Source organism: Mustela erminea, chromosome 1 (genome assembly GCF_009829155.1).
Source record: "Mustela erminea isolate mMusErm1 chromosome 1, mMusErm1.Pri, whole genome shotgun sequence".
Lineage (NCBI taxonomy): Eukaryota > Metazoa > Chordata > Mammalia > Carnivora > Mustelidae > Mustela > Mustela erminea.
The window spans coordinates 71,775,412-71,802,405 of NC_045614.1; the positions used below are offsets into that span (position 1 = coordinate 71,775,412).

Here is a 26,994-nt window from a genome sequence, read left to right on the forward strand (position 1 = left end):
TTCTGCACGTGTGTCCGTGGGGAGGGCACTGAGAGGCACCCAGCAAGAAGCTCTTGGATTCTAGCTTCGTCCTGCCACCCCCTGAAAGGCCAGATTGCCCTCATCCTGCTGACCGCTGCCCCTGAGAGCCCACAGTGGCAAGTTACCCCCAGTGTCTTCTTTGGCATCCTAATTTCCTGTGTGCCTCCCTTGCTGCACAGTGTAAGGGCCTCAGATGGAGCCTGAAGGGCCAGAATGTTGGGCCACTGGGGGGGCCAATTCCTGGGCCTCTTCACCTGCCAAGGCAGGGATGGGAGGCAGGGTGTGTAGAGCACGCACCCCTGCCAGCACCCCCTAGGTGAGCCCACCCCACCTCCACCTAAGATCAACCCTTCCTCTCCCCCCTGTAGCAGCAGCGGTCAATGTTCTACAGCTCCGTGAAGACCGGCTACACCATTGGCTACAGCCTGTCCCTTGCTGCCCTTCTCATTGCCACAGCCATCTTGAGCCTGTTCAGGTGAGGTCTAGCCCCAGGGCAAGCCTCAAAGCCGACCCAGCCAGTTCACTTCTGTCCTCGAGCCCTGCCTGGCCCAGTCATGCTCTGGTCCCCTCCCCGGTCACCCCCAACCCACGCAGCACAAGTCCCTGTCTCTGTCCCCCAGCTAGGCCAACCTCCCCAGGAGACAGCAAGCTGCTCAGAGCGATCCGCCTGTCTCAGCCTCGTCCCCACAGGATGGTGCTGAACCTGGGAATAGGGCACCAGAGGGTGGGGCTGGCCCTGGAGGCCGAGGCCCACAGGACTGGGCTCCCCGGGGGCGGGGCCTGCACTTGGAGGCCACAGGCTGCCCTTGCCCTGCCCTCACATGGAGCCCAGGACCACGCAGTTGGGCCGGGTGGCCGAGCCCCCGCAGCCGCCCAGCTCAGCCCGCCTCGCGCAGGAAGCTCCACTGCACACGGAACTACATCCACGTGCACCTCTTCATATCCTTCATCCTGAGGGCCGCCTCTGTCTTCATCAAAGACCTGACCCTCTTCGACAGCGAGGAGCTGGACCATTGCACCAAGGGCTCGGTGAGAACACTGCCCAGCCCGCCTCGTCTCCCTCTTTACCTTCTCACACCACATCCCTCTTCTCCCGCTTTCTCCCCTTTTCCCCTCTCCCCCTTCCTCTTCTCTCTCCCAGGATGGCCAACCCCCCCATGTGCCGCCATCCGCAGCTCCTTGAATCCCACTTCCCTCCCAGCTACAGGAGATGGTGCACAGCTGCCTGGGAGCTCTCACACCTGCCTGTGCCTGTGACAAGGGCCTCTCCTTGGTGGAAGTGCGCCATTTTGTGGCCAGAGTCCACAGTCCCCCCCACCCCCACCCCAAACACACACACCACCATCCTGCCACTATTGCTGACTTCCAAGTGACCTTCGGAAATTCCCTGCCTCAGTTTCCCTATATTGCAAGGACTTCAAAGCTTCCTTCCTCCACCTCCCTCATCACCATCATCTGGAGCCAGTCCAAACACACAGCCCTTCTCTTTCCTTCTTTTCCTGCTATCAGCCCTGTTCTGGGGCTTCCTCAGGAAGGGCATTCAAGAGAGTATCTAAGGAATTCATTGCCCACCACTAAGGGGTCCATCTCCAGGTGATCGTGAGCACTGGCCCCATCTCTGAGGGCCCAAGACCTAAGACAGAGAGCTCAAGACCAGCCCTGGCTCCCACCTATTCCTATGGCCAGTGACTCATTGCTTCATGAGGGACCTCAGAGGCACTGCATTATTTTGGGGTCAGCAATACCTTCTCCCCAGAGAATAACCTGTGATGATGAATCTCAGGCATCTTGACAAGAGGGAGGGAAAACCCAGAGTGGCCACCCTGGCCAATCGCAGAGCTCCTCAGAGGACCCCACCCAGGAGCTGGGACTTCTGAGCTACAAAGCCAGGAAGCCTCCAGCACACCTGTTAAGGATAATTGCGGAGACCTGTTTAGCAACAGTCTGAAGCTTTTCTTTTTTTTTTTTTTTTTTTTTAAAGATTTTATTTATTTATTTGACAGAGAGAAATCACAAGTAGATGGAGAGGCAGGCAGAGAGAGAGAGAGGGAAGCGGGCTCCCTGCTGAGCAGAGAGCCCGATGCGGGACTCGATCCCAGGACCCTGAGATCATGACCTGAGCCGAAGGCAGCAGCTTAACCCACTGAGCCACCCAGGTGCCCAGTCTGAAGCTTTTCTAAGGCAGGAAGCACAGCTAATTGTTAAAGAGATGAGCTATTCTAGTTGTAAAGTGAGCGGGGGAGGATGGGAGACACCACCCGCCTATAGCTGGCAGAACTGGAGTGACACCTGAGGAAGGATCTTGCAGCCAGAGGGACAGGAGGGCAAGCTGCTCTCTGAGGATGTCTTAAAGCCAAGGGCACAAGAAGGAAGGGTGGGAACCTGTGTTCCAGGGAGGAGTGAAATCTAGAGGGCTTCCTGGAGGGGGGTAGCTTTAAGCTCCGCCTCACAGCTACTTGGGTTTGATCTGAAATGGAAGACTGTTTCTGGGAGAGGACAGGGCCCAGGGGATCTTCCAGTCTTGCCAGGCGGCCCACCTGCAACTCCTGATTGCCATACTCAGGGATCCCCCGACTCTCCTGTTGTCCTCACCTGCCTGGGGAACGCACTCTCTTGCCAGCTCCTCTGCCCCCAGGAGGAATGACCATCCCTTCCCTCTCCTCTTCTTCATCTCTACTTCCTCTTCCTCTTGCCTCTTCTCTGCCCCATCTGTCCCCAACACTTCCATAAGGCCCCCCTCCACAGTCCACAGCCCATAGCCCATAGCCCCACACATTCAGGCAACTCTTGCAAACTCAGGCAAGAAGGCTCCCTCAGACCTCTTCCAGCTGCCTTCCATCTAATTGAAATAAGGTGGATGAGTATGTGGGGGAGGGGTTAAGTGTATGGGTAGGTAGATGGACTGCTGAGTAAGTCGGTGCATGGATGGCTGTGTAGGTGGAAGGCTAGATGGGTAAACCAAGAAAAAATAGATAGATGACGGGTAGGGGGTTGGGTCAGTAGACAGGTGGATGGATGCATGGATGCCCGGATGGTTAGGTGGATGGATGCTTGTGCATGTCTAGTTGGTAGAAAGATAGAAGAATGGAGAGATAGATGGGTGAATGCATGGATGGACTGATAGATGGAGAGATGAATAAATGATCAGTGGATGTGTGGATGGTGGATGGAAAGATAGGTGAGCTGGTAGTGGATATCTAGTGGGTAAAGCAATGGATAGATGGGTGGGAAAGTGCAAGCTTATCCCAGAATATCAGAGGATCTAAAATCAAAGATAATGGGAAAACCACCAGGGACATTTCTAAGGGGACAGTGCGAAAACAACAGAGAGATTAAGTTGGCCATGCTGCATCTGTGTTTGTTGTCCCCAAACAGACCGGGGGCAGATGGGGGACCACTTCGAGCCTCAGTGAGCCCCTTCTCTGTCCTCCCCCTACAGGTGAGCTGTAAGACAGCCATGGTCTTATTCCAATACTGTGTCATGGCCAACTTCTTCTGGCTGCTGGTGGAGGGCCTCTACCTGCACACCCTGCTTGCCGTCTCCTTCTTCTCTGAGCGGAAGTACTTCTGGGGGTACATACTCATCGGCTGGGGTATGGTACCAGGGAGGGCTTCCAGGCTGGGGACAGAAGGGGCAAGGCCTGGGAAGCTTACTAGGGGGTGGGTGCCAACCCTGCTTGCACTCTTAGGTCTCCCTGGGCTGCAAGTCCTGCCTGCCAGGCTCTCAGCCAAGGGTTGATAAAAGTCCCTCAAACCTTTGACCCCGGGGCAGGTGCCCTCATGCTGTAGCTGCACCTAGGGCTGATCTGGGAGACGGGTTCTGTGAGCATCCATTTCTGCTTCAGCCCGTGAAACACAGGACCCCTGCTAGTCTGTAAAATACCTCCATCAAAGTTAGAAAAAGATTCTTCCTTTGGGTGGACACAGTCCCTGAGGAGTAGAGCTCCACCCCCTCAGTGGAGTGAGCATCTTTGCTCAGTGCACAAGCTATGTAACCGCAGGTGGCAGCCCTGGCAACCCACCCTTTCTTCCCTCCTTCCATCCCTCCCTCCTTCCCTCCCTCCCTCCCTTCCTTTCTTTCTGCTTCTTTCTCCTAAACCTCTCCCTGTGCCCTCTCCTCTCTTTCTCTCGCCTTTGGCCCTGACAGGGGTGCCCAGCACATTCACCATTGTGTGGACCGTCATCACAATCCATTTTGAAGATTTTGGGTGAGCTGCTGCCCCACCCCCTCCCCCTGGCTGCCATCACTTGGGGCTGATCCCCTGGGAGGGATGAGGGAAACTGGGAGCAACAGAGCCTGGGCCTGTAGTTTCTAATGGGTACAGGGGCAGAGCCGGAACACCAGAGAGGGCCTCTAACTCCGGCTGAGGACAACTACTCTCATTCTTCCCCACCATGCCCTGTCCAGATGCTGGGACACCATCAACTCCTCATTCTGGTGGATCATAAAGGCCCCCATCCTCACCTCCATCTTGGTAAGGCCTCCTCCCGCCATGTAGAGATGGGGAAATTGAGGCCCAGCGGGTAGTCGATTTCCTTTGGCAACACAGGAGATTCATGTCAGGGTCAGAACAGAAAGGTAGGCTTCCCAGTGCCTGTGCAGGACTGTCCCCACCCCTTACCCCATCAGTTCCTCCTCTAGGGTAAAAAAAAATGGATTGGGAGGCCCAGTCCTTGGAGATGTGAAGTAGAGTTCCCAGATGGCCTGCCCAAAAGGAAAAAGCTAGGGAAGAGATAAGATGGACAGGCAGCAGGGTCCTGGGGGTGGGGGGGGGCAGGCCATCAGCCCAGGGACCTGGACACCCTGGCCTCCCCTCTCTGACCACTGACCTTGACCTCATCACCAGGTGAACTTTATCCTATTTATTCTCATCATCCGAATTCTGGTACAGAAACTTCGGTCCCCAGACGTTGGGAAGAGTGACAGCAGCCCATACTCGTGAGTATGCCGAGTACCCCGGTGTCCCCATCCCCAGACTTCAAATCTACCCACATTTCCTGGAAGTTCTCCAGGAACTCTGATGAGTGGAGTCATGAAACAGCCACCTTTCTCTTGCCTACCTCTGCCCCCATGACCTGGCTCAGCCCACAAGGGTTCCCTGCCCCAGGCTCCCCCTTCCACAGGTCTGCTTCTCCTGCAGTCTCTTACCTAGCAAGTGATCTGAGCCAGGTATGCGTCTGCTGCTAAGCCAGGGAGCTTGAAAGACAACAGATGACCTGTGCTTTATTCATACCACATGCCCAGTCCCTGGCTTGTATGTGGCACAGAAAAAGGACCCAGTAAATGCACGGTAGATGCATGCCCTGGGGGAGCCCCCAGGTGAACAGTGAGATAGCCACCTTCAGGATGCAGCCGCCCCCAGTAATACTAACACCTGTGCTTTAAGTGCCATGCGTGTGGTAAGGGGTTTCTGAACATCATCTTATGTCATCCACACTGTCCCCTATCAACTGTTCCCATTTTACAAGTGAGGAAACAGACACGTGCTCCCTTCTCTTCAAGGTTCTGGGAGCACATGGCCATGGCAGCGGAGGGCGCAGTGTCCATGGGACAGCAGTCATGCTCCTTGCTTGGCAAGGTGTGAGGGCTGTTCTCTATTCCTGGGAGGACTGGAGAACCAGGCAGGGTTTCATGAGAATGAGAGGGCTCAAAGACAGAACTAAAGAAACATGGACAGGGTGGCTGTGGGGAGGTGAGTAGGGGTCTGCCTGCCCACAGATGGGAATAAGAGATTGCTTCTCAGTGCTACAGAAACCGGACAACCCTGAGACGTCCCATAAGGGCCTTTCTTTCAGTCCTGGGATTCTGGACTGTTCCTGGCCCGGCTTCTCTTGAGGGAGTCTTGTGCTGTGGTTCTAAGATTCTTGGCTAGAATGTCACGAGCTGCTGGATTTAGGATTCTATTCTGGAATCCTGTGATTCTCTCTGATGAGACTAAGGCTCACGTTCCCCCGGTGTGACGGCATTCTCCCCCGCTGGGTGCGTAGGAGGAGCTTCCCTTCCAGTCTGAGAACGGAAGGCCCTGAAGGGATCTGTGTCTGCCAGGGGGCAGCACATCAGGCCTGTGCATCCTAATCCTCCCCTTTGCCTGTGGGGCCCTGTTTTCCCCAATGCACAATTGCTCCAAAGGGCTCAAAACGGAAGCAAAGAGAGCTGGTCATCACCAGGTCTCCGTGGGTGAGACAGAAACCAAACAGCTGTCAGCAGGCAGAAGCGTTGGGGGGAATAGAAGATGGAGCTCCCCACTGAGGGGCCGTCAGCTTCCACTCTTCACCTCCCCATAAGCCTTCAATTTAAAGAAAGCCTCCATCTGTCAGCCTTGGGCATGGGGAATAGGTTTGTGGCCCAAGAGGGTGGGCAGTGCTCAGGATCTTGGAATGACTGGGAGCCGGGTCCAGGAAGGAGCTGGAGGGGCAAGGCCCCAGTCTCTGCCCCCAGTCAGCTATGGGACCTCAGACACAGGACTAGGGTTCCCTGGACTGACTGCCAAGGCAGAAGAGATAAAGGCAGAGACCCCTTGGCCCTCAGACCTCTCCCAGCCAATGAACTATGGGCTCACTGAGCTGCCCGGACTGGCTGTGAGGTCAGGGGACTGGCAGGGTGAGCCCTGCTCCATCGGAGAAGGAGGGTCATTTGGAAGGAGGATCAGCCCTGCTGTGCACACATGGCTGGCAAAGGAGGGGCTGGCCCTGTGTGTGTATCGGTGTGGGGAGGCGGAAGAGAGGGAAGTGATTCCAGAAAAGGTGGCAACTCCTAGAGGAGCGGACCTGCGAGAAACCAGAGACAGAGAGCAATACTAAACCAGGCATAAACTTGAGTGCCCAGCATCCTCCCAAGTGGCCTCAGGAATATGGGGTCAGCACCCCAATTACAAAGACTTCCTTCCCAAATGTCCTCATCCCCAGTAGAGAATGAGTCTCTTGTGGAAGCAACGCATTTCACAGCCCCAAAAGCACTTCTGAATTTAGAGTGGGCATCTCTGTAATTTGATCATGTTGAGCAGACATTGACCCCACTGTGAGGATTAGGGAATCTGACACCAGGCGAGGGGGAACTAGGATCTCCTGTGGGCTGAAAACATCTCTCCCTTTCCTGCCACAGAACTTGAAATACTGTATCTTATCTTCAGGGTTTCATACTGGCCTTGTTTATAGATTCCCCTCCAGAAGGGTGAGAATAGAGTTTCCCTCTCCCTCATGCTTGTCTCTAGGCTAGGAGAGCTGGGGGGCATGAGGGCATGGGCACCGCAGATCTGAAGCAGGAACAGAGGTGAACACAATATTTCCAGGAGCCAGCAACCCAAGCTCATACTTCCCCGTTGTTATCCCTACCTCCCATGCCCACCGTCTGCACCTCTCCTGTCCCCAGGAGGCTGGCCAAGTCCACCCTTCTGCTGATCCCCCTGTTTGGAGTGCACTACTTCGTGTTCGCCTTCTTTCCCCACAACTTTAAAGCTGAAGTGAAAATGGTCTTTGAGCTCGTCGTGGGGTCTTTCCAGGTATGAACCAATGACCAAAGGCTGCATACTTCTCTGGGCTTTAAGGGAGTTCAACCTGGGGCCTTGGCCCTTTGCCAGTGGCTTCCAATTTTTTCCCTGTACTGTTTAACCCCCTACTGTATGCTTTGCTCTTTGGTTAACCAGGGGAACACAGGGGCCATGGCCATGGGTGGTACAGGGCTGGGGGCTCCTGGAGTCTGTCTGCCTCACATCTCCGGCTCCCTTCTTCCCTAGGGTTTTGTGGTGGCCATCCTCTACTGCTTCCTCAATGGCGAGGTAAGCCCCTCCCAGATCTTGGGGACCAGGCAATAACACTCCAGTTGGCCCAGGGTCGGAAACAGTGATGGGATATGTGCAAAGCAATGATGAGTTCAGTCTTGCTACTCCGAGTGTGGTTCTCAGACCAGAAAACAGGTGGAGGTGCACACCTAGGACCTTGTTAAAAATGCTGATTTCTGCCCCCACCCGGCCTCCCAGACCTGCTGACTTACCATGTGTATTTTAAGACAAACACGCACACATACACGCATACACAGACGTGGGATTCGTGGGCACATCAGTTTGTTAAGCAGTTGTATGCAGCAAGTCGGTGGGGGTGGGGGGGACCCACCATCAGAGGCTGAGTTGCTGTAGAGCCCTGGTTACAAAGCACAGAACTCCATCCACTCAGATGAGCCTAAGTGAGCTGAAGGGCAGGGAACAGAAGAAGGGGGATACAGCCACCCCCAGGCAACACCCCCTCCCTCCCTGGGCTGCACCCTCTAATCCTCTCTGCCTCCTACCTCCTCCCACTCCAAAGCCTTGATTTGACCCCCCATTCCTATGTGGTCCCAACTGTGCACTGGCCAAGGGAGGATCCATCCGGAGCAGGCCAGTCAGCAGTGGAAGAGGCCTCCTAGGGGCGGGCTTGACCAGGCTCCCTTCCCCCAGGTGCAGGCGGAGCTGCGGCGGAAGTGGCGGCGCTGGCACCTGAAAGGATTCTTGGGCTCGAGCCTCAAATACCAGCATCCCTCAGGAGGCAGCAACGGCGCCACGTGCAGCACGCAGGTGTCCATGCTGACCCGCGTCAGTCCCGGCGCGCGCCGTTCCTCCAGCTTCCAGGCCGAAGTTTCCCTGGTCTGACCGCCAGGCGCCCGGGGGCACAGGGCGGGCCCCTCCCGCCCGCACCACCCACCACGGGGTGGCACTGGGGACAGACGCCTGCCCGGGCGAGGCCAGCCCCAGCCCCGGGCTCGGAGGCTGTCCCGCCCCCCAGGCCATTGTCCAGACGCCCCTAGAGAACTCTGCCCGGGCGTTTTCCCGGAGGAGGGGAGGGCGCAAGGATGCGGGAGCAGTCTAACCTCTCTGCAGGCTGGCGCGCTGGATGCTCCCACCCGGGAAGATGTTGGGGTGGAGCTCAGTAGTCAGACTCCTCCCCGCCAAGGCCCCCTCCGCCAATCAGGGGCAAGGAATCCATACACGCTCACCTGACTCTGCGCCCCGCCCGCCCGCCCGCTCTCAGGAGCCAGCCCAGGAAGGCCAGCGCCGGTCCCCCTGCGCCGTGTAGGTGGGAACGTGGAGAGCGCCGAGGGCAGAGATCTTGCTCCTAAAGGTCACACGCCGCCGCCGCCGCCTCGGCAGGGCCTGAAGTCCCGTGGTCGCTGTCAAGTTCCTTTGGGTGAAACATTGACGCTCAGGCATCTCTTCCGGGATGCCACCCCCTCCCCCATCGTCGTGCTCCAAGACGCCCAGCTCCTCCCGGTGGAGGAGTTCCTCTGCCTCAGGCAGGTGCGCTTCTGATAGAGTTTAGTTTGGGGTGCACAGGTGTCTCCATAGTCTCCGCAGAAGTGGAGTGGTCCCGGGTCGGCTGGAAGAGTTGAGACTGCCTTACGGGCTGTGCGAGTTTCCCACATGTGCCAACTATTCAAACCAGGCTCAGAGACGTGCACTGATGAACCTCTTCATCTTCGCATCGTCAGTAAGGTGTGAACTACGGACCCCATTTCACAGATCGGGAAACAGTCTCCCAGCGTCGGACCTCGCCTGTCACAAAGCTAGGGTTTGATCTCAGATCTGACCGACAGGGAAAGTGAAATTAACTGCTGCATTTTATATATTGTAACAAGCTGAATCCTCTTGGTTATTTGTATCACCGCTAATATTGTTACCACCCAGCCTGGAGTGTGGCTGAGGGGTCCTCTGGCTCTGATATCATCCAAACCAAAGCCTGTGGGCCGTAGCATCCTGGGTCTACCCCACACCTTGTAGCCCCATGGCTTCCTGCCCACGCCCCAGCCAGAAGAACCCCTCAGCTCTGCAAACAGGTTTGGACAACAATAAATGGTGGGTTTAATTGGCTTGGTTTCTCTGGTGGATGATATTCCCGCGTGGCTTCCAACATACAGCAGTCCCCCCGCCCCCATTCAGAGGATGGGAGGTTGAGAAGAAGGGGAGGTCACAGTAGCCAGCTGCCACCACCCTTCGGGCTTTGGATGGGAATTCTGCACTCCCAGGTGACAAGCACGTGGTTCTAAAGGCTTTCAACTCATGTTCCATTGAGTGGTATCCTCTGCCTTCTGAGAATGATGAAGGTCCTTACTCTCTGATGAGGACCCTCAATGAGAAGACCTAGTATAAGGTCCTCATCGTGTCTCCTGACCTTCTAAATCCAGCCCAGAGGAGACAATTCTATTCTTGGATCACTGCAAAACAGCTGACAGAGCTGCCTGTGGTCCCCAAAATGGTTAAAAGGGAGTATTTTCCAGACCAAAGTGATTCCTGCAGACAGGGAGAGGTGCAGGGGGTGTGAGCTGACCATGTCGACATTGCCCAGAGTTTGGCTAAGAGGAGATAGGTAGAGGACAGAGCAAATGTCACCAAAATGAGTGACAGAGCCAATATGACTAATGGAAAGGGTTAGACGCAGAGGCAGGAGGGCGAAGTCAGTGTCAGTTAGCAAGAAGTCTCTGAAGCCATTGCCTGACCTGACCCCATGCCTTCTACTTCCTGCAAACCTGCAAGGAGGTTGTCCTGCTATGGGAGAAGAAGAGGGATACCATACTGGTACCAAAAAAAAGGTGGGGGTGGGGGAGAAGAAGAAGAAAAAGAAGAAGAAGAAGAAGCAGCTAGTATAGGTTGCCAAAGGCTCAGATCTGCTTGCAAGGGTCCTTAAAAGCCTTGTCCTACTCAGAAACAACCCAGGACCCATAACAAATGACAGTCGCATACCAGCACCCTGCAGAGGCCCTACTCAGGAGCAGTTAGCCCAAGGTCAGAGTGGCTGGACCCAGAGCACGGACAGCCCCAGGCACATACCCTTGGATCAATGGCCCAGGAGGTCTGGCAAGCGCAAACTCCATCTAGATTCACATGCCATGCCTGCCTTGTGCATGGTCAGCTGTAGGACAGAGGAGGCAATGTTCCTAGCTTTGGTTTCAGGCACTTTCTGGCTTGCTGGAGAGAATATTCTTGGCACTAACCATCTCTTCCCCTGCCCAGACAAACAGTGGTGACCACTGATGGGGTGCTGGTGGTGGAGAGTGGAGGGAAGGGTACGTTTGGGTTTCCTTGAACTTGCTCTGTTCTTCCCTGAGAGTTCCCATCCCTACTACTCCAAGGCACAGGGGACAAGAGAGAGGGAACAGGCAGGATGGCCATGCTCCTCTCACCCAGCTAAGCCATGTCACTCACTCTGATTTCCCTCCTCCCCTTTTCAACTCAGTTCCTCTCTGAAATGGTTCCAGAGACTGTCTACCAGTAAGATTCAGAAGACCCAGCCCTAATCTTTTAGTCCCAGTTCTGATCCAGACATTCTCATAGATCTTGAGCCGTTCCCCATCCCTCTCTGGGCCTCAGTGTTTCCACCTGGTGGATGGCTAGACTTAGCTCCTGCTAAGGCATGAGCAGTTAATGAGGAAGGGGCTTCCCAGAGCCCTCTGTCACCTGCTCCGTCCTCTGGGCTCGGTGTCGACAGCAACTGGAGGGAGATCCCTAAGCAGACTAGGAACAAGGTATGCACAGAGGACAGAGGCTATGAGAGAACAAGGAACAGTTCTCTGGAACTGAGGGATGAGTTCAGGCTGGTGGGAGAGGGGGAGGGGAGCAGGGGAAACAAATGGAAAGAGTTAACAGATTCTAGAAGCAGAGCATTTTCAGAGGAAAGGGCAGCACCCCAGCTTCCAAATCAAGGAACCTACAAGCTCCCTGGCCTATGGGAAGGCACCAAATCAAGCTGGACCCCGCCTGTCCACCACAGCGCCTGAAATCAACCATTAGTGTCATAGCATCAGGATAAGGAGAGAGCCCAGGGGAGACCAGATGTTTCAGCCAGAAAGGCAGCAAGTGAAACAACCATGGAGAGACCCAAGACATGGGCAGCAAAAGGGAGGACTCTCGGTGGGGTCCTGCCCTGAGAGGTGGCAATAGGTGAAAAGCCCAGTGTTGGGCATTTAGGAACAGAGAGAAGCTGAAAGAATGCCTCAGGCCAGCAGAGATCATGGGCAGACATCCCAAGCTGTCTGTGGAGCGGGAGTGACCAGGAACAGAATTTTTCCTGTGCTCCCTCTTCCCTCCAGCCCACCCTGCCCATACACACACACACCCCTGCCAGGCCTCCAAAGGCATTCATCAGGCCAGTCCAGCTCATCTCTGTCGCCACCTAGTGGGTCCCTCAAGGACTTCACCAAGGTTGGCCTTTGGGCCCCGAACACCAGGGTTCAGGCCACTCCCCAGGAGGCCAGGTGACACAGAGGGCAGGCCTCTCTCCTCAGCTCCATTTCAGACTGAAATACAAGAGGGAAGTGGGAGCGAGGCCACAGGCCTGGTAAGCCCAGAGACAGTGTGGGATTAGAGACATCCCGGCCCTCAGACCCAGGCCCCTGAATTTTGTGGCATACAGTGATCCCTGTCCCAGTTCCAACTGCAGAGCTGGGCCCCTCGGGGACAGATTAGGCCCTGGCCCTTGACTGAGCCCTGACCCCAGTTCCTGAGGGCAAAGTCCAGTTAACTCAGGTAGGTGGGTGCCTCCTGGAAAGAGGCACAGGGAGCTGCCCACCATCCTGGTGCAGAGGGCCACCATCAATCGATGGTAGAAGCCACCATGTGGACAGCACCTTCCATTCTAGGGCACAGGCTGAACAACGAGGGTGGGCCAGTGAACCAGCTGGATGGATAAGGAGCAGCTTCCCAGGTGAAGAGACATTGGGTTGTCTCAGGACTAAGTAGACATCTCTAAGTCCCAAGGGAGCCATGATGGACGCAGGGACATCCAAATCCAAATGAGCAACAGGAACCCAGTGAAAGATCCTTAAATAAGCCAAGGGGATGAGTCAAGGGGTAGGCTGCTCTGGCTGCTGAGAAGGGCCCCAAGGGTAAGCTGAGGAAAAGACGCCTATCCACCATCCAGGTGAGGGAGGAGGAGGAGGAGGTTTGGGGAGTTGATGACCCGGTTTGGGAGAGGCTTTCTGTAAATTCTGTGGGATGTCTGGGGAGAGCCCTCAGGCTGCTGAGCCAGGATCTAAAGCAACAAGGCACAGGCAGAGGTGGGGAGACCAGGACAGCTCCCATGGGGGAGGGGCCACTGGGAGTCCATATCTGCAGACATCCCCATCCGGCAGTGCTGGGCTGAGTGCAGTGAGGAGTCAGTGTCAGCCCCTCCATTCCCACCACTTGCCCAGGGCCCATTTCCTGAGCAATGACCCTGCCCCCCCCCCGCTCCCCCCATGTGGGAACAGGAACTGCTCTTATCTCTCCCGAGGGAGGGGGGCTGGAGCCACAGCTGGCAGTCATTAAACACCCTGATCAGGCCAGGGATGGCGGAGATATTAATAGCCAGGAGTCAATGGCCCAGGAGACACAGCATCCCAGGGAGAGGGACAGTAACCTCTGCAGGCCATGGGGATGAGGAAGACAGGTCGGAAGGCCATCCTGGCAATGCCCTAGTCTCCACGCAGGACGGCTGGGGTAACCAGAGTCCAGAGAAGAGAAGGGACTTCTCCCCAGCAAGTCATTGGCAACATCCATACTTGAACCCAAGTCTCCAAATCCCAGAGCCCTGCTTCGTCATATGGATTGCCACAGATGAGATTCACGCAGAGTGCCCTGTGTGGAAACACAAGCAGAGCGGACCCAGCAGAGGACACCAATCTTTAGTCTCTTTATAAAAATCTCGGTATCTTGTTCCTTGTGTATTTTTTGCATTAGCTTTTTAAAAAATATTGCATTAGAATGTTATTTATCCAGCTTATTGAATTATTTTTTGCCACCTCCTTAAATTTTGCATCTAAGGCAAATGCCTCACTTGCTTCAGCCTGGTCCCAGCCCAGCTCCCAGAGGTCCCAGCATCCCTTGGTTGCAGCGTGTCAGTGTGGAAAAAACTGAAGCATTGTGAACCAGCCTCTACATGACTCAGAGGGCAAGGGTCCTGCCTGGGTGATGCCTACTAAACATAGGCAGCTCCTAGGTTAATGCAGCAGCTCAACCCAGTAGTTTGTCTGTCTCCTCTGCCATCCTCAGTATTTTGACTTTCATCCATAGACGTATCCCCTCATGCTTCCAAGATGGCTGCCAGTACCCCAAGCATCATGTTCTCACAGAATGCCATGCAGTGGCATAGAGACTGTCTCCTGTGTGACTCCTTTTATCAGAAAGATAAGCTATGCCAGAACCCAGCTGCACACTTTCCTCAGGGTCCTGGGCCCAGACCAGCTCACATACCCAAGCTCTGGCTACAACTTCCAAAAGGAAAGTTGATCTAATAAGGAAGGAGGGAGTGACTGCTGACTCTCAGTCTCTTTCTGGATGTCTCTTTGGGTCAGTATGTGGCCTTTCGGCTTCCCTCCACCCGAGCCTGGTGGTACAGCATATGGTAGAGGTGAGGAAGCCCAATCAGTCAAGGTTAAGGGCAGGAGGTTGGGGAGAGGAACAGAAGACACTCTAGGTATTTTGTGCAGAAAGATATTTAATGTAGGGAACTATATGTAGGAAGGTTTGGAGGAATAGAAGTTAGGGCGTACTTCTGCCCTATGATAGGTCACGCCACCCCAGCTCCCACCTTATAGGAAATTATGGCTGACCTCCTAGTTGCACATCCATGAAGCTAAGGGCAAGAAAGTAGAAGGAACACTGTGTCCGGTTGCTGCAGAAACTCATGTCTGTCAGTTCCCACCCAGCAGCCACCGCACTATAAGGAGAATGGTCGCCACCTCCTTTCTGCCTCCCAACTCTCTCCTGCGGTGCATCCCTCTGGCACAGCCTAGGCAGCGTCCAGATCCCCAGCAGCAAGGGGGTGCTGGAAAAGGTAGCCTCTAGCCTTCCTGCAATGCATGGGACTGTGGAAGGGGCAGAGAGGGGTGCCAGCTAGCAATGGATGATTTCTAGCACAAGGGTTCAGGTGGCTTTGTAGCCCAAGTCTCCAGAAAGACAGCCTGAGACAAAAGTCTGTGACCAAGACAAAGGAATGGGGGACAGGGAAGTGGGAAGCAGGGAAATGGGGGAAGACAAAGGGAAGGTGGGTTATTCACCCATCAGGTGGAGCCCCTCAGAAGTGCCCTCCCAAGGGTCAGGAGAGCATGACCTGCTGGCTCCCATCATCTAGGGCTCAAGGTCCGCCCACGGCAGCACCCCGAGTCTTCCATGCACGAGTTGTCAAGTGGGTTCTCAATGTGGCTTCAGAGGAACTCCAGACAGAAAGTGATAGCTGAGGTGGAAAATGGGTTATTCCTGCAGGATCTGGAAAAAGGAAGTCAATAGGATACAATGGGTGCCTTCCCTGGCAGAGAAAAGGAGCCTAGCCCAAAGGTCCTGGTGCTACGCTGTGTACTAGGGTTTCTTCATGGATGCTCACCATGGCCGAGGGACACTCAGCCTGCTCTCCTGGCTGTGACCCCAGGGCCTGCCCCAGCAGATCCAGCCCCACCTTGGCCCACTCTGGCCCCTCAGCCAAGCCCCTATCTAGCCCAGGGTGCAGGACCCCCTCCCCTCACCACTGGCCATCGCAGTACCACCATGCCAGGCCCAGCAGCTCTAAGTCAGCCATCTTCCTCGTGCCCCATGGCAAGACCTTCTGGATCCCTTCCAGGCCTCTGGGAGCTGAGAGAGGCTGGGTGGCACTCACTGTGACTTTCTTGCCATCAAATCCAAGGCTCTCCCGTTTTTGCCCAGTAAGGCCACCTAAGGGACACAGACGGCATGGCTGGCTGATTCTAAGTGCAGAGTGGGACACACGCCCCCTCTATTTTCACAGTTTAGGGTTTGTCCCCCTGCCTTCAAGATTTCATCCCAGAGGATGAGAACAGGACATGTCTGGGAGATTCCTCCCCTTCTCCGTCCTGCCACTCGCCAGCTGAAATGGGTTTTCCTTCCTCCCCACTCCCACCCTCGCTTCCTGCTCTCTGAGACGACATTCATCGCCCACCCTGTCCCAACCCCCAGGTCGTAATGGTGGAGGGGATCCAGAGGAATACAATTTCAGGGGTGAGGAGATAATAATTATATTGGTTTTACTATTTTCAAGGTGTGGAGGCCATAACATTCATTCAGCAAATAGTTACGAAGCCCGGATGGCGTGCGCAGAGCAGCAAGACCAGGTGACCAAGGCTCTGCCCTCCCGGCACTGAGCCCCCTAACAGAGGAGTCAGATCATCAGTGAGGAAAATCCCTTGAGGATGAACAGTACAGCACAGAGAATGTAGTCAATAATATCGTAATAACGTATGGTGACAGATGGGGACACTTACTGCCATGAGTGCCGAGGAATGTACAGAACTGTGGAATCACTATGTTGAACACCTGGACTTCAACGACACTTCAGTAATCAAAAATAAATTAAAAAACTCTAAATGCTCACAAAAAATAAGTGAGGAAAATTACATAAGGAAGAAGGCAAGATGTAAGATGTAAGATAAGGAAAATTACACAAGGAAGAAGGCTAGAGTAAGGGGGTGCTCTGTTAGCTGGAGGGGTCAGAGGAAGTCTCCCCAAGGGACGACAGGGGAGCAGAAATAAGTCATTCCCCCTTCCCGATAATGCCGCAAGATCAGGGGATTATAAAGCAGGGACACCAGAGTCAGGGCCCAGGACCTTAAGGTCCAGTTCAAAACATGGCAGGCCCCCTCACACCTCTGTAGCAGCAGCCCGAGCCATATGGGAGGAGAGTACCTCCTGGGGGCTCGGGAGCTCACTGCTTCCCAAGTGACCGGGAGGGGATGGAGAGGCTTGTTTCTTGCTGCCCTCGATTACAACAGTGACCAGTCAGGCCCACAGACTCCGTCTGGGTTTGGGCACCAAGAGCCCCCACCTCCCATGCTTGCAAATCCCAGTTCAGTGTCCCCGGTGATGCCCAGTGACAGAGAACAGGCAGCTCTTGAAAAGACTAATATTTACTCTTTCAAACGGGAGCTGGCACAAGCTGTTTCCTACGACTGGCGTCTGGTTCACCCCCATGGGATGGACGCGACAGGAGGCACTATGGGAGATAGGCAGATGTCCCTGCGGACACTAGCACCCAGGACGAGACAAGGTCTCTGAGATGAGGACAGCGTGTTCCAAGGTCCTAGGGGGACACATCTGATCTCGGTTTGCACACCTTCACAGTGGAGCTCTCACTATCTCCCTGAGCCCTGCTGGCCGGCCCTGCGTGAGAAAGTTCATCCTTCTGGTAGCCCTGTGTTCCTTACTTCTGGCCCCTACTCTTACCCCTGGGGCCTCAGAAAATGTGCCTAGAGTAACCCCTCAGGGCAATGGTGGTCCTGGTTAGATTCACCGTCCCAGACCCAGTCCCCTCCTGCTTCCCGTCCCCAGGCTCAGGCTGTGGGCTCTTTTGGCCAGAACAGTGTTTCTGGGGTGGGAGGAAGACCTTGCCTTGGAGGCTCCTCGGTCCCTCCTACAGCTGTGTTCCTTTTTCCCTGAGAATCCCCTGTGAGAGTCCCTCGGCTGAGTGCCTCATGTGGGAAAGAGTCTTCGCCAGGAAACTACTGGTCAGACAGCAAGAGTCTGGGAGGGAGGGAGTCCCTGGCGGCCAGAGCTGGCTCACCCATCTACTTTCCCATCTTGAGTCCCCTCCTCTCTGCTTTCTGCCCTCCCCCACCCCCGGGCCCCCGGTTCCCGAAGCCCTCCCTGATCATGGCAGCCCCTGGCCTCGGTTCAGGTTCCCCCAGCTCGCCCACGGGAGAAGCCGGGAGGCTCTAACACTGGCAGCATTCGGGTCTAGGAGAGCCTCCACAGAAGCGGGTTTTCTGGGCCTCAAGTCCGCCGAAGGCTGGGCACCCCCAAGGCAAGATGGCCAGCGGCAGTGCAGGCCCCCCGGGTTCACTTGGGCTCTCAGACTTGACTGCTGACTCTAGCAAGCGTTCTCTCTTTTCTTCAAATTCCTATTATCCCTAACTCACCGGCTCCCCGCCCATTGTAGGCAACCATTCAAATGTATTTAACACACATGTGTTACAATATAGTCTTATTAAGTATTTTATCATCTCATGTGCATGTATTTCTAATCCAATGCATGTTATTTTTCTACTTGCTTCCACATCTTAGAGATCCATCCATGCTACTGCATTTTGGGTACTTCTGTCGGCTGTATGGTGAGTGCAGGATCCACAACATGAGGTGTGGGCACATGAAATTTGGGTAGGCGCCATCTTCCTTTGTGAGGGCCGCCATGACAAGTACCACAAACCGGGTGATTAAACACCAGAAAATTTTTTAAAATATTTATTTATTTACTTACTTACTTAGAGCACAAGCAGGAGGAGCAGAGGGAGAAAGAAAAATCTCAAGCAGACTCCATGCTGAGTGTGGAGGCCCATGTGGGTTTCAATCTCACCACCCGGAGATCATGACCAGAGGCGAAACCAAGAGTCTGATGTTTAACCGACTGCACCGCCCAGGCGCCACCCAAGTGGCCCTAAATGACGGAAATTTATTTTCTCACGGTCAGGAGGCTGGAAGTCTGAGATCGAGGTGTCGGCAGGGTTGAGGCTTCTTTCTTTGGTTTGCATGGTTTGCAGCTGGCTGCCTTCTCCCTTCCTCCAAACACAGACGTTCTGAGTTACTGGGGTGGGGGGGTCAGGACTTCAACATATGCATTCGGGGAGGGCACAGTTCAGCCCATGGCAGTGGCCTTGCCCTTCTGGTGGCCTGTGCGTGGAGTCCTATATCCCCCCCACAGCCTCCAACACTTGCTGCCATCCAGCTTTCTAAGTCTCACCCAACTAGTAGCATAAGGTGATATTTTACTGTTGTTTTAATATGCATTTCTCTGTATTCCTAATGATTTTAAACATCTTCCTATGTTTCTTAGTCTTTTGGGTTTTCTCTTCTACAACTTGTTTTTCTATGAGGTTGCTGTCTTTCTTGCTGACCTACAGGAATTGCTTATGTAGTGATCCCTACCGGTTTCAGACATTGTAAAGATCTCACATTCGTTTCACTCTGCCTGTGACATCCTTACTTGCATTTAATCAAATTCATCAAGCATTTTGCCTCAAAGATTGTACCTGTAACTTTTTACTTTAGGAGCACTTTTCTATCCTAGGTCACAAAGGAACTTTCCTTCCTGTTCTTCAATGAGCTTTCTAGTGTTTACCTTGCACATCCGACCCAGCAACATGGGAGAGCTGACTGCAGAGCCAGGCAGCGCTCCCCTGCCAGGGGCACTGAGGGGGACCCCTTCCTCTCCAAGCCTCACTCCTCACAGGCACTGCTCAACGATGTGTGACAGTTGTCCCGCAGCACTTCTGCTCTCGGGCCTCATTAGGGGGTAGAGCCCAAGAAAAAGGAAGGCAGTTCATCAGCCTGAACTGGCACCCAGCCCTCCTGGCGCAGAAAGGGCAGCTTTCATGGGCCAAGATTCCCCGTTTACTCCGCGGTGCCGCCAATGGCAGAGAGAACCTTATTCCCAGCCCTGCGGACAGAGCTCTCGGCTGCACTGTCACTGGCTCCCTAGGACATGCCTCAACTCCCCTCCCTGAGCAACAAGGGGTTTGAACCGGGTGATGTCCCAGGGCTCTGCTGACTCCCAAATCCTGAACCCAATACCTTTGTGTTTATTTTGGAATGTTTTGCCCTCCCCCAGAAGTTTTTTACTTGGGACAGATGGTGGAGAGAACCGTGGAGTTTGAATTCCCCCGATGTGTTTGGGATATGGGCAGGAGAGCCTGGTGTATTTGTTTCCTTTCTGGGAATTCTGTCAGCTGCTTCAGGAAGGACCTCTGCAAAAGGGTGCCATCCCCTGGGCCTGGAGCCTGAGGACCCACTAGCGGCTGCACCTCCTGCTGGCCATTTTGTGGCAGGGCTGGTCCTGGGAGACGGAAACCAAATGGGCTTCAGAGTGTAGACAGGAGCTCAGAGCCTACAGCAGGGTAAACGCCAGCTACAGGCACAGATTAGCAGAAGCCAAGTGGGCAGCGAAGGCAGGCCTCCCTGCCTGCCTCCACCCAGGGCTGCTCCCTGTGACTGCCATGTTGGCTTTTCCAAGGTCTCTCCTGGACCCATGATGGCATTCCAGAGTCTAGGCATTAGTGTTAAGGACTGAGGCGGCACCCCTGTCCAGACACTGGACAGGAAGGACTGAATTCCACTTCTCTCAACATCCCCCTCCATTATGCAAGGCCCACCTCACACCCTCTAGGAAAACAGATCTGTTGCTCAGAATTTTTTTACACGAATACACGCACATTAATAAGCACCTTGGGTTTATTCTCCTCTCACTTCTGAAGCCGCCTTATTTGATTTATATATACATAGTATATAAATGGCTAAACAGTATTCTTTACATACGTTAACACGTTTAGGCTTTACTACTGTGTGAGAGTTTGTTAAAACATAGCCATCATTTATTCAAAATAGATCTTTGTTATTACATGAAAACAGTAAGAAGCTTGTACAACATGGACAGTAAGCTTTCAAAATTAAGATGTGAAGTCAATGTTTTTGCCCTGGCTAAATCAGCCTCAATCTTTTATGCTTTAAGTAGAAAAGTCTATTAAATAGAATAGAATTCTAAAGGGGGTGGGTGGGGAGGTCAAATCATATGAATAATTCATGAAATAATACTTCTGATGTAACCCCAGAATCACACGAGGGTTAAAGAAGGTCATATGTACCAAGCACAGGTTAGAACAATGGATTTGATCATTTTACCCGAAATAAAGGGCGCTTGTGGGCAGCAGCTCTGTCATCAGTACACATGGCCAGATGTTTCCATATCCGGCCATTCCCAGATCACACTGATGAGGCCTTTTTCCACAGGTTTCCTGCCAAGACTGTTCCCCAGAAACAGGTTTGACATAACTGCTTCCCCAATGGGAGAAGGTGGGAGGATCAGAGCTCTCCTCATTTGGGTGGGGGACAGACCCTGGGTTTGGTTCAACCCGCAGAACCAGCCTCCCTGGGTCCTGGAGGCTTCAACGCCAAAGGTACCAAGAGCTCTGTGACTTGAGGAAGGAGGCAGATTCAATGAGGAGAAAGAGAAGCCACTACCTTTCTAGAGTGAAAGAATGAGTCCATTTACATTGCAGTCTCATAAAATGCCCATTTCTGTAAGAAGACACAGCCACACCATGCTGCCTGAAGCTTGGACCTCCTTGTATCAGGTGAAGGCTTTTCTCCTCCTGCACATGACCAAGGGATTCACCCAGCACTCTCCGCTACTAGGCTTTTATCCTTCTGCTAGCATGCAGGGGGAAGCAGGCTGTTCCCACCACTGCTCAGCTGAGGACACCGAGGCCTGTGGGCGTGACTTGCCCCTGCCAGTGCAGGGCTGAGTAGACGAGTCAAGCCGATCCCAGGCCTCCCCCATCTCTCACGGGCACATCTCCTCTCTTTTCCTCCACCATGGACACAGTGCACAGTGGAACTTCTCTGGACCGAGGCAGGATTCTGTGTGGGAACATCGGGAATGTGAACCATACCGCAGCAGGGGTGCACATCTATCTCCACGAATACTCCTGTATTTGTGAGGACCTCCTTCTGGTCCTCACGGTGCTGCTCTGGGCATGCACAGCAGCAGGCTCCTAAGGGCCACCCATTCCCCATATTACAGTGAGGGGTTGATTCCTTCCAGGAACAGCAAACATCAGCCCTGAATGCAGCCCCACCTGCCCAGAGGCAGCTGCTTGAGCCCCACCCCCGGCTCTGCTCCCCACCTGTGGCCTGCTTCCCATGACCCCAACGGCCGGCCCTGCCCCCAACGGCCGGCCCTGCTGGGTGTCCTCTTTGACTGTGAGCAGTGCTTAACACCCAAGTGCTCCTCCCCACTAAGCGTGAACTCCCACATGTGTGCTGAAGCTTCTAGCAGCACAGAGGCAGAGAGCTGGGCCTCACGGCAGCCCAGCAACTACAATCAAAGATGGCTTTCTCATCCCTCCAGAGATTCCAGGTTCAGCCTCTGTGCTCAGGGCTAGACTGCATGGGACAGACATGGAAAGAGGCAGAGGAGTACTGGAGAATGGGGGCACCTAAGAAAGGAACCGGGAGCTCCAGAGGATGGCAAATGTTTGAATTTCAGCACTCTTCTTGACACCCTTTGGCCTGATCCTTAAGGAACTTTAAAATGGTGGGCCTTGCTTCACCATGCCTGCAACAAGAGTTCACAAGTAACAGGGGGCAAGCCTGAGAAGCAAAACCAGGAGCCTCTCGTCACATTCCTCCTGCTGCTGGTGGTAGGGCCTCCTGTACTGAGAGGAAGTGCCAACCCAAATATGCCCCCAACTGTCTCCAGCCAGGAATAAGAAACTCAGGAATGATCCTCATCACAGTAAGGCTAGCCTAGAGAAATGAAAACCAAAGTCTGTGTGTTTCTTTGACCAGAATACTTGGGGAAGGGAAAACCCTTCAGGCCTTGGCCCCTTGGTTGGGAAACCCTGGTCAAGAGTGCTGAGCCACATTGCCAGCCCAATACAGTAGATGGGAATAACGTACTCCGATGTTTAAGATCTTGCAGCATCTGATCCCAGAAGGCACTTTGAAGGTTTGTTTTCAACATTATTTCATCTATTCCCAGATCCACCCCTGGGAGGTCCGTTGGGCAGGTAGTATTTTACCCCTGGGAAAACAAAGTGCTAGAACAGCAATGAGTCTGTGGGGGAGTGAGGATAACTCCTGCAAAGGGGCAGGGAGAGCTTCCTGGCATCAAGGATGGCACCGCGGGGTTGTGGGGGGGAGGGGGAGGCACAAAACTCCAGGCCTGAACCAGCCTGCAATTTCCCTTGGACAATATCCCCAGAACTTCTTTCCTATCACTTACCTCTTCCTCCAATAAGCTGATGCTTCTTTCAGCAGGATTCTAGTTAAACAATGCTTATGTACTGTTTGGCTAGGGCATCTTTTCCCTTTTGTTTGCAAAAACCAATCCCAAACCCCATGTAGATGCTAATTGATGACAACCACTTTCAACCAGGGGTAGATAACATCCCTGCTGCTGCAGAAGCATTCACCAGGAGGGACTTCTCTTCAAGGATGGCTCTCTATTGTCCACTGAATGTGGATCACAGGCTCAGACCCCAAGAGCAAGAGCATCTGGGGTACAGGGCTACACGGCAACACCAGTAACACAGGGGCTCAAAATAAACAACTAAATAAACCTACGATTCACTTGTAAGCTGTTCTTATCAACTTTTAAAGCCCCCCCTTTTATTTGGTGCTTCTAATTTACAAGGATTTGTCTCCCCTCCTTGACTTCCCATTCTATTTTACCATCTCTTCAAAATTATGTCCCAGAAAGCCTTTAGATGCACCTGCTGGGTATGCAGAAAATCATGCAGATGCAGAATAGAAGGACAGCCAACAATGAACTTGACATCTGAGGATAGTGCCAATATACCTCTCACAGCCAGATAGTGTTTGATTAAAAATAGAAAATTGTATTATAAGAAAATAAAATGACCGCGGCAACATTTTCCCAACAATTTCCAGTCACATATACTTGTTTTTCTTAAAGTGACATCAAGGTAGCTCAGTAGCAATACACTAACAGTAACAACCAACTACCACTGAATTCCCTAAAATAATATTCTTGCTTTCCCCCACGTACTCAATAACTCTTGAAATGGTTTCCAACTTTTTAAAAACTATCAAAGTAGGATTTCTTAATTTATCAAGATCACATAATTCAACCTTAAATCCCATGCAATTGACGTTGATCTATTCAGATTCCAGATTTCTACCAAGAAGAATCCAAAGGGCAGGCTCCCAAAACGGTCTCCTGAATGGCACTGGACAACTCAGGCTGAAATTTCTGGAGACCTTAGGGACCTTATTCAGAGCCCCATTTTGGAAAGCTGTGATCAATCAACTATTTTGAAAATGAGACAAAAAAAGTAACTGCAGAGCACAGGGTTAGTTATACCTTGATGAAGTTTTAAAAAAATTAACACCTACTTAACTCCTGTTCATAACGAATGAGGCCCTCAATCTAATTAAGATGACTGGGAAAGGTGTAAAGGAGTAATTAATTTGGGAGGACTTCTGGGAACAGGGACACAAGGTCAGGCATTGCTCATCATTAAAATGATGGGTACCCAGCTGCCATGTACAAAGCTGATGACAAGAGCATTTTTGTTTGTTTGTAATGCCCCCTGCATCTATAAAGTGCCACTATGTGAATCCAGTCTGTGGCCCACTAAATTCTCAGGCTTATAAGCTCATGGTCATGCTCACGATCTATGATCCAGTAGCACTGGTTACTCAATTTCTAAAATACTCAGATATATATGCCCTGCAAATAAATAAATAAAAACACTTCCATACCCACACAGCTTCACCACCATAAAAAGTTGTAGATAAATTAAATAAATTCAGCTTTCTTAACCATTTTCTCAGCTTAAGTTTACCCTTTCCCTAAATGAAGATAAGTTCAATTTATATCCAAAATATATTTAAATATTCTAAAGGTACCATACCGGACTCAAGTTATCAAAAAATGTAAACAAAATTTATCTAGCTTATATTTCTGAGCCACATTTTAAAATTTTTAATTCACCCTGTATTGACCCTCTACAAGAAACTAACCAAGTCACATTTAGACTGAAAAGCTGATTCGGGTTTCAAAGTGGTTCCTCAGAGACAACTGCCAGTTACTAAAACTAGTGTTATTGGATCTCGTGGTTTATTGTGTCATTCGATTGAAAAGACCAAAACAATTCCGTTCTGATCTTCCAGTAATGCTCCTTGCGGGGTGAGCCCCCAAATTCTGCTGTCCCAAGGAGAGGTGCTGACCTGGAGATTCTGCTGTAACGCTCAGCACAAAGCCGGGCCTGGGTCTCAAGCCACCTCCTGCCTTCCGCTGCACCTGCTCAAAATCCCCCACTGTCGCTCTCCGCCTGGCTTGGTCGAAGGGAACTTCGAGGGTGAAAATCTAAGGTGAAGTGGAGAAGCCAGAAGGGAAACAGAGATAACCCTCCTAAGAAAGCCAAAGGATCCATTCGTCACACAGAGTCGCCTTCACACTCCACAGTCGCACTGCTTCTCCTGAAGCTGCCTGGTCAGTATCTGATGCGAAGACAGAGAAGCCACCCCGATGTGAAAGAGGATTTGCCAGACATTCCGCAGCCCATGCAGGTACACGTTGCCCAGGCAGATAAAGAGCAGCAACAGCACCACCTTCCTAGTCCTGGCTGGACTGTAGAACAGGTACAAATAACACTGAAATGACACCAGAAGAGGCAGTCCAATCAGAGACGAGGAAACAGCCACGGGTCGGACACAAGAGGACTGTCCCGTCCCTGCACGCACGCGCACTAGCTTATTAAACCGAATTCACTAAGTGCGACCTGGACGCACTGGGTGAGTTGCTGGTAATCACTGGATGAAAGTGAAGATTCAGAAGACAGAAGAGAAGTGACATAGATATCACAGGAGGAATGAAAACACGACACTCTTTAACACGTTTAAGAAACATAGAGGGCACTGCCCCGGCTGTGGGCTGTGGATAAAGAAGAGATGCAGGTAAGGGGAAGAGAGCCAGGCCAAGAAACCCCAACGAGGCTGACTGGCCTCCAACTAAATTCTTCCTTCAGGGGAGTCATGACAGGCAGCACAGCCCGTGAAAGGAGCCATCTTTTATCATTTGTTTTTTCCTGAGTTACAACTACATCAGGGACCAACGTTCCCTAGACATCCCCCTTATCATGTCTTCAAAAACATTTCCGAAACAGGGAAAATCTCACAGCCAGGAGAGCTGTGAGAGCTATATAGGGCTGTATAGGGCTATCACAGAGAAAAGAGACCATTCTTGTTCTACAAAAGGTAAAAAGTAGCATTTTGGTTCAAAGTTGAAAAAAACAAGAAGCACATTCTCAATTTTAGTATATGTGCTGCCAAAGCGAGCACAAGAAGCACATTCTCAAAACCCAGAGCAATTCAACAAAGGCTTAAGCTCCACTGGGTGGGGGAGAGCTCCCGATTGAAAGAGCTATCCAAGTAGGAATACAGCTGAGATAACAAAGGCTGAGGGATAAGACCACCCCCCCACCCCGCCCCGCCCTGAAACGCAGGCTCTGAGCACCTCAAATGGCAACACCCAAGGCTCTGGAGTCTTGATTTCTCAAAAATGAGTGTATTTTCAATCCTAGGTGGAAAATTTCTTTTGGGACAATCATGTCCTTCTTAAAAAATAGACCATTCTAGGACAGTTGCAGAAAAGAGAAAAGAGAGGAAGTATCATGAGAACAGAAACTTAGGAAAACAAACAAAAAAGCTTAAGAATGTGGAGAAAGTACTAAAGTCCTTGCCTTTTGTGGAGAATGAGGAAAGAAAATTACAGTCAGGTTTTTTACTAGAATGAACTCTGCCTATAGGGGATTCAGGAGCTCCATTTTACTCCACCCCTTAAGTATGACACTTACTTGAAAATAACTAAATAATAATCAAAGCTCACTATTAATGTTGCAAATGTTTATCTCATTTCCTAAGGACAGATTGGAATCAGATGGCATTACTATTAAAAACAATTTTGGGGAGGGGCACCTGGGTGGCTCAGTTGGTTAAGTATCTGCCTTTGGCTCAGGTCGTGATCTCAGGATTCTGGGACTGAGCCCCGCATGGGGCTCCCTGCTCACGGGGAGTCTGTGTCTACCTCTGCCCCTCCTCCCACTCATGTCCTGTCTCTCTCTCTCCCTCTCTCAAATAAATAAAATCTTTAAAAAAAAATTTTTTTAACCTAGTCCTGGGTTTAAAAAAAAAACACATATAAGTAATGGTTACTTCTGCAGAAGGACAAATCTATACTTGGAGTGCCCTGACTATAAGTAAGACCCTGCCCCACATTAGTCAGGCCCAACCTAATCCCCACGGCAGTCTCATCCCTCCCTTCTTGGGAGTCGAGTCCAAATTACTGGCTTCTGTTCAGCCATTGTCAAAGGCTCTGTGGCCTAGGGCAAGTGGCTTTCCCTTTCTGAGCCCAAAATTCTTCCTCTGTAAAATGAAACAACTGGGCAGGATGGGCTTAGGGTCCCTCCAGTAAGGACCTAGTCCATGACATGCCTTGGTGGAACAAAATCAC

General features: G+C 52.4%; 2 protein-coding genes across 13 annotated transcripts in view; one reads left to right on the forward strand and one right to left on the reverse strand.

Annotated features, from left to right (window-relative positions):
* VIPR1 (vasoactive intestinal peptide receptor 1) overlaps positions 1-9,857 on the forward strand; it is a 33,220-nt gene extending 23,363 nt beyond the window's left edge. For 3 of the 5 annotated variants that reach the window (XM_032315215.1, XM_032315027.1, XM_032315269.1), the window contains 9 exons: positions 390-496; positions 918-1,050; positions 3,461-3,614; positions 4,169-4,229; positions 4,430-4,496; positions 4,869-4,960; positions 7,391-7,520; positions 7,755-7,796; positions 8,451-9,857. In XM_032315215.1, coding sequence (XP_032171106.1) covers positions 390-496; positions 918-1,050; positions 3,461-3,614; positions 4,169-4,229; positions 4,430-4,496; positions 4,869-4,960; positions 7,391-7,520; positions 7,755-7,796; positions 8,451-8,642 — 978 coding nt within the window. In that variant the 3' untranslated portion in view covers positions 8,643-9,857. The remainder of the gene's footprint in view (positions 1-389; positions 497-917; positions 1,051-3,460; positions 3,615-4,168; positions 4,230-4,429; positions 4,497-4,868; positions 4,961-7,390; positions 7,521-7,754; positions 7,797-8,450) is intronic. The other 2 variants (XM_032315150.1, XM_032315094.1) reach the window with 2 other exon arrangements.
* A 4,607-nt stretch (positions 9,858-14,464) lies between these two features.
* SEC22C (SEC22 homolog C, vesicle trafficking protein) overlaps positions 14,465-26,994 on the reverse strand; it is a 35,090-nt gene continuing 22,560 nt past the window's right edge. For 6 of the 8 annotated variants that reach the window (XM_032315371.1, XM_032315663.1, XM_032315758.1 and 3 more), the window contains one exon: positions 20,172-25,136. In XM_032315371.1, coding sequence (XP_032171262.1) covers positions 24,936-25,136 — 201 coding nt within the window. In that variant the 3' untranslated portion in view covers positions 20,172-24,935. Of the gene's footprint in view, positions 15,228-18,220; positions 19,795-20,171; positions 25,137-26,994 lie in introns of those variants that run through there. The other 2 variants (XM_032315462.1, XM_032315435.1) reach the window with 2 other exon arrangements.